General features: G+C 46.6%; 1 protein-coding gene across 2 annotated transcripts in view; it reads right to left on the reverse strand.

Annotated features, from left to right (window-relative positions):
- The window catches only part of NKAIN4 (sodium/potassium transporting ATPase interacting 4), a 53,822-nt gene extending 46,456 nt beyond the window's left edge, over window positions 1–7,366 (reverse strand). For both annotated transcript variants that reach the window (XM_085314182.1, XM_085314183.1), the window contains exon 1: window positions 7,285–7,366. In XM_085314182.1, the coding sequence (XP_085170308.1) occupies window positions 7,285–7,338 (54 nt within the window). In that variant the 5' untranslated portion in view covers window positions 7,339–7,366. The remainder of the gene's footprint in view (window positions 1–7,284) is intronic.
- Window positions 7,367–7,372: the final 6 nt, after the last annotated feature.

A 7,372-nucleotide genomic window follows, 5' to 3' on the forward strand; every position in this document is an offset into this window, starting at 1 on the left:
AGAGCTCCTGACACAGCAATGTCAGATGTATTTGGAATATAAAAATTTCAGAGCACAAAATTAAAAAAAAAAACTTTATGAGACTTTTCAACCTTGTGATGGAAAGAATCTTGAAAACATTTCTGAAAAGTTAAAAATATTTGGGGTTTGGCGCAATAAAACCCCCATCATTTTCAGAAAATGCTGCTAATGCCAGGGTATTTTTATTTTTTGGCCAGAAATGTCCTTTTTTCCTCCTCCTGTTCCAGAGGTAGGGAATGGAAGAAGAATGTGCTCCTTCTGAGAAAGAAAAAATCTGTGGAAATTTACACTTTGTTAAAAACTCTATTTTCTACCAAACTAAAATCCAGACACAACATACAGAGTCAGGTGCACTCATCACATCTACTCCAGCACAGGAGGAGTGGAGACAAAGGGAACTTCACAGTCATAAGGACATTAAATCACAAATTATCCCTCTTTTATAAGAAAGAAAGATGCAGTACTACTGACCCAGTGACATGTTAATGGGAAAAGGGGATGCGACAGCTGGGGCGCTTGGAGCTTGTTATACCATGTGCATTTTTTTAAACGCTCAAAGAGCGATGGGCTATTCCAGAGTTTTCCTGGAGTAAAAGAGACCACAATCTGGCCTTTGTTTTCTAGTTTATCCTCCAAGAATTCCTACTTGAGGGCCCCTGTAGCAAATTCTTGGAAAAGCTCCACTTTGCACCCCAGCCAAAATGCTCTTAGTTTCCGTATATTATTAGCACACAATGGAGCAACGTCAGCGCCGCTCCGGGAACGTCCCCGCGCTGCGCGGGGCGCGCTGGCAGGCGCCGCGCTCCCAGCCCCTCGGCCTTCCCTTCACCCCACGCCGGCTTCGGCTCCGGGCCGGGGGAGAGGCTCGCTGCGGGGGGACCGGCGGCTCCCTGCCCTCCTGCCCGACCCTGGCGCTCAGGCAGAGAAAAAGGGGGGAGGCCGAGCAGCAGGACGCGGCCCAGACGAAGCAGAGAGCCGTCAGCCAAACCCGCTGCATCAGCTGAGATGGAGAGCCAGGGTTCAAAGAAGAGGTGACTTCTGTACCATCCTGCCCTCAGCCTGCACTAGGTCTTAATGTGACAACAACAACAACAACAAAAAAAAGTTGACCAAACCCAAAAATCTTTGTCCGTGTCTCCGAATCGCCCCAATCACACCCAATTCCTTTTTGCTGAACGTCCTGTTACTCCTAGGACTTGTGAGAGCTAGTTCAGCAGGAAATGGTGGGAATCAAGGAGAAAGCAGAGCAGAACGGTGGCCAGGGCACAGCCTGGCCAGATGCACCCTCTGTGCAGAAGTTTCAGAGACTTCTGCATTTCTTGGAGATGGTGAAAAAATCAGGGAATGGGACACTTCCCAGTGAGGTTCTAGATTTCGTTACAAATTTGATACAATAAGCGTCAGTATTATTTAGACTATCTAGGTTAAAATTCTGTCAGAAAAACAATCCTGCAAAGCAAATTTATGGGTCTGCACACTACAGTTTAAACCACACTGCAACACTATCTCAGAAGAAAACGGCTTGCACTTCCAGTCCATCTGGAATGGACTAGCAGATCACGAACGAATCAAACCATGCTGCTGCCAAAACATCTCAGGAAAAAGCAGTGCAAAGGGACTGATTTTTGTCTTCGTTTTTGCCAAATTTCTTTTCTGGTCTGAAAATACTGAATAGGTTTTGTGAGAGGACACAAAGAAACTGGATTTCTGGGAGTTATTTGCAATCTCTACCACTACTATGGGAAACACGGTGGTGGACTGCCTGGCAATCTGCAATCTACAGCGGGGCACATTTGAAAGACCCTGTGCTGTGCATATCCCCAAGCCCTCTTCTCCTTGGACTAACCCACTGTGCTAGGGCATTACTGACTCCAGCTGCTCAGAAAAAAAAGAAAAAAAAAGAAAGATTTCCTCATGCAAAAACTCAACTTTTTGTAAGAAAAGTCCCACAACTCCAAAATTAAAAATGTTTGCTAGTGCAGCAAACATTTGCCAGCACATTTTTGATTTTTCGCCAAAATATTCTGGCCAAAACTTTGGAGAAAAACTCCAAATTGTCTATGGAAAACAGATACTTCTCATGAAAATATTCATTTAGACAAATCCCAAGTTTCTACTGAAAGTCAGCTTCAGCAGAAAATGCTGACAACTTCTATTATTGGCACAGCTTTACTTTTCCTTTGTCTGGAACAGACACAGAGAAGACAGCATCTGTCAAACGTAGTCTTTGGGCTTGTATTATTATTTAGACCGGAGCATTGTTAAAGGACTTCAGGAAAGGTTCAAGCCACCACTGTGCTAGGTGCTGTGCATACGCACCAAAGATAGTCCCTTCCCCAGAGGGATTATAATTTAAGCACAAAATCTGAAGAAGATAAACAGATGGGGAGAGCACAAGGTAACTGCGGAGCGGTTCTGATCAGCATGAGCAACGGGGGGACACTGCGCTCATCCTTGCACCTGCTCTTCCTTTAATGCTCCGTGCTCAGCCATGCCACAGAGCGCGAGCTCAAAGCTCCCGCAGGAAATGCATCCAACCGCCCCAGCTCCCCAGACAGCTGTAGAGGAGGGGCTCTGCCTCCCCTCCGCAGCCTCAAAATGTCCCGGTGACAGAGCAAGCTGCTTCCGCAGCCCCCGAACTGCAGAAGCCGCAGTCCTGCTTGCTCCTAACCTTGGGCAGGAGGACGGTCTGCCACCCTCCTTCTTGCAGGCCCACGTAGCAATGCTTGATCATGAGATCTAGCAGATAGCAGGCCAGGGAGCCTGCAGGGTATCAGACATTGTCCATGCCCCGAGAAAAGCCTGAATTACAGCAAACAGGCACTCAGTTTGGAATTCCCCAAAGAATTTGGGCTTTGAAGATAGAGCCCCCAACATCCAGGCAGAAAGCCAGGGTCCGTTTATGAATGCAAATGTTATCAATATGGGGGTGAATATCAGGACTTAAAATCAGCACTGGAGCCAGATTATCCCTACAAGCTTAGGAGAGAAGGGCAGTGTGCTTATCGGGTCGAGTATACCTGTTCTCACTTGTGCTTTTTTTTGCCCAGATTCTGTCTTGCCCAACAGGCTGTGCAATTCCAAATGCCTGTCTGCCACATTCCCCTTCTGCCCTGACCCCCAGCATGCTGTTTATCACTTTATGTCTTGATCAGACTGACATGGCCACTGAGAAACAGAAAAGAGCTGTTAGAGAAAGATCTGTGCTGGTTTCAAATAGTTTCCAGAACTGGTCACCCACTTCTGTAAGAGATTAAAAAAGCATTGGCGAGAAGGGAGGGAGAAAGAGTGCATGAAAAAATAAATAAATAAAGGTATATAGTTACTTTTGGTTAGTCTCAATATGCAGTCCCGTCCCGGGGCGCCTTCTTCTGTGCTCATTTGAAGTATTAGTCATTTTTTCCATTAGAACCCCTTATTCTAAGGGGATTTATAATGTATCTGCAAAATTGTCTCCAGGCTTTGCTTGGCATCTGAGCTCTCAATCCATGGACAGAATGCAAAGAAACTACAGTTGTTTGATTTATTGGGACAGGGCACAGGGAGGGAGGGAATTTTTCCATGCTCAGCTTGGTGGAAATAAACTCACATGGTGCCTTCAGTGCACAATCACTTACTACTCTAGCAATTACACCATTTGGGTGCACTCTCATGCTGCCAGAGAGGAAAGCAGCAAAAGGAATGATTTCAAAAATATTTTCCCTCTCTGAGACCCACCCCTATATTCCACAGCCCTCTTTGGCCCTGCTTGTGCGACACACTGTCACACCACAAAGGTTCTGAAATCCTGCCCTTGACAGACCTTTTTCAACTCTAATTTCTATACGATTCATTTCTTAACCCTCCACAGAGCCCCCCTGCAGATCTTAATGGGCCAACAGCACCAAGGTAGATGGCTGAGAGGGGTGAGCAAGGGCTAGTGCTCCTGTGGCTAACGTTAGTACTTAAGCGGCAGAGAGGCTTGGACAAAGTCAGAACTGAGAGGCGACCATATCCATGGAAATTTTTCAACGCTGTATGAAATCCATAGGGAAGACCATCCACCCTAGCCTGCCCAGCATAACGACGCGGTCAGAAATGCATTTTGTATTTCCCCTTTGCTGGTAGCTGCTGGACAGGAGGCTGTGGTAGTTATTTTACTGCTCTTGTGATGCAAAAACTACAAACAGCTCTTCACCTTGCAGAAGGTGCTCCTCTACGCAGTAGCTGAGACTAAGCTCATCTACATACAGGGTGGCCCCGATTTGGCAGTTCACCCAAACTATCCCACCGAAGAGATGGATTGATCAGGAAGAACGAAAGGATTTGGGACAGCGATACACACCATGATCAAAGGGAGAGAGGGAGAGCCAGGATCTTCTCACAGCCTCCCTTCTACAGCACTGATCAGCTAAACAGCAGGATCCTAACTTGGACATTTCAAGGCAACAATAACCTAAAATTGGAACTCGGCAAATTATTTATTCAAACTACAGCCTTCCCTTCCCCCACTTTTGATTAGCAAACCACTGGGGAGTCAGCCCTGATTTTCTCGAGACAGACGCATAGGGCCCTCCTTGCCTATCTCCGCCACAAGCTCTCAGCCGGTGGGGGGCTGAAGATCTAGTTGGTATTCACGCTGTGTAGCAGGTCACTGCATTCACATGTTGTGCTCTGCTCTGACTGGATCACAAAGTTTTTCTTTGAGAGCATATACAGCAACGATTAATATGTCTGTTCTCTGCCTTTTCTCCAGACAAACATACTGCAGTTTGCAAACACTCCCCAACATACCGGCTCAACTACTTACACCTAATAGTAAAACAGTCTTCAAACACCAGTGCAACCTGAATGCTTGATTTGTTTTTTTTCTTTTTTTAGGGGGTTCTTTTGTTTTTCCATTCATCATATATAAAACATCCCCATGAAGCTTACACAAATAGACCTCAGACTAGGTAATTTCCAGTAAAGAAACATAAGGTACACTGCAAAACTGGAGTTGGAAGTCCCACAATTGAAATCTTCTCCCCATTTGAGTCGGAGGCAAAACATTCATTGACCATAGAGGAACTGGGATTTCACCTCTGGGATTTCAGTAGTGGGAGACATGATGCTTGGCAACATATAGGGAAGAATATGAAGAGTTCAAAGTATCAAATGAAGAAGAGTAGAGATGTAAGAAGAACGAAGGAAGTTCACGTCATCATAATTTATGGATGATCCTGGCCCGATCACTTCAATGCTTTATATTAACAGAACCGATTATGAACAGCAGCTAGTTCTGCAGGTCACTGGGCTGTACTGATGTGTAAACGATGTGACCATTTAAAGACAAGGCTTGCAAAAAATAATAAAAAAAAGCAACAGAAAAAAAAATCGGGCTTGATCTCGCACTCACCCAGGCGCTTGCTGGGAACCAGTCAGGATCTCCCGACCTCACCCCCCTCGGAGCAGAGCTCCAGGAATTCCCTCCCTATAGTTTACATTTTTCCAGCTCTACCAATTCACCCAGCAAGTGGCATGGGAAATCGCTAGGGCTGAAGCACCCAAACTTCCTTAAGAATGAGCCAAACTGGTTCTTTTCTTCAAGGAGGAGGGTCTTAAGGAAAATAAAATGCTGGGGGTTCTTTGTCCCTGTATCTTGGAAACGAGAAAACTCCCACGCTTGTCAGAAATAAGAGCAGCACCAGCAGCTCGTGTTTTTTTTTCTTATTATTCTTATTCTCTTTTTCGTGTGTGTGTATGTGTGTGTGAGAGAGCAAGTGAGCGTGTGCTTTAAAGCAGGATGACATACTGATGGGTTTAAGAGACAGTGTTCAGATAACAATTTCAAATGCAACGCAGGGTACACTTCTTTCTGCTGTGATCATGGGTTAAAAATCAAATATCCCAGCAGACTAACTATACTCCCCAGCCATTTAACTCGTTCATAAATATGCTGCGGGATATGCTTTGTGCAAAAAAACAAACAAACTTCTATTCCCCTATTTTGTTTAACTACAAGTCAAAATCTTCTATCCACATCTTCTGATTGGGCTAGGCATCAGAAGGATGCTAGGACTGCATTCCCACCCTATTCCCCTTCAATCTTAGGCTGCCGGTTACATTTAAAAACTAACGCATTCCACTTTTTTCTAATGCGAGGTTCTCTTCTGCCTTCGGAGAAGTGCCCACTCACTGCCTCTGCACAGAAAATAAACTACTGTGACCGTAAACAGCTCCAAAACAAAGAGTTTGAACTAGATCACCCCTTGGCACTAGCTCACTATTCAACAGAACTTAGAAGAAAGCTGGTCTTTTCCTCCACACTGATAATAGCCCAGAATAAAGCAAACGTAGATAAACTAAATGAGATTAAATATATACAGGCTGTCATTTCCTTTTTAAGGCTGGAGAAACCCTGGAGCCTATTAGCTATTGACAAGAAGGGGACCCTCCAGATCCAAGCTGGATGCTCAGACCCTCATAAAACAACCAGACCTTTGTTTATCACTGCTCTGCACTGACATGTATGCAGATGTCATGAGGGCTAGGAATCTGTGCCCACAAGGGATGACACTTTCTGAACACCACGAAGTTTATACACATATACATATATATACACGCACACAAAATAAAAGCACTTCATTACGAAAACGTTTTAAACAATTACTTCCAAATCTGCACAGATCTCTTCAGTGCAAACAAGCAGGGTGGGATAACAGACGCCCTAAGTGAGCCCTTTCTTGCAGCCTTGCATAGAAGAAGCTGAGGGGAGCAATACGTTTCAGCACGTATAAACTTTGGTTTGGTTTTGAGTACCGCCACCAAGCTTTCTAGGACTCCTTTGACAGACTGATTTTGTTAGTTTTATTTTAGATAAACCACAGACTTACAAGTTAACGACTTTTTTATGTATCCACGAGTTTTAAAAAAGATCAGTAAATGCCTCTGTGTAGCAAAGCTGCAGAGAGTCCCCGGCAGTGCAGGCTGACATCCAGCTCACCTTCCCCTTTGGAGAGCCGGCGCCGCGCTGGAAGTTCAGCCGGGACCGGAGCCTTTAGCGGCCCGGGTGACGCGGCCGCCCCGCACCGGGAGGACAGCGGCGCGGGGGGGGGGGGGTTGTTCCCAGCCGGCTGCTGCTGGCCCGTCCCGGGGAGCCGAAATGCCCCGCTCCCCGCGTCCCCCGGAGCCGAGCCCACCGCGCTCAGCCAAGCGCTCCGGCTCCGCCGCGAAGTTTTTCCCCGGCGGCAGCCGCGGCGGGGCTGCGGGGTCCCGGCTCCCTGGGGCGGCGCTGCCACTTACCAGCTGCAAAGTGCAGAGGAAGATCAAGGTGCAGCGCCCGGTGCAGCATCCCATGGTCCCCGAGCGCGGCGGGGCCGCGCTGCCCCGC

Source organism: Rhea americana, unplaced genomic scaffold (genome assembly GCF_003343005.1).
Source record: "Rhea americana isolate MKP2758 unplaced genomic scaffold, rheAme1 scaffold_4, whole genome shotgun sequence".
NCBI classification, from domain to species: domain Eukaryota; kingdom Metazoa; phylum Chordata; class Aves; order Rheiformes; family Rheidae; genus Rhea; species Rhea americana.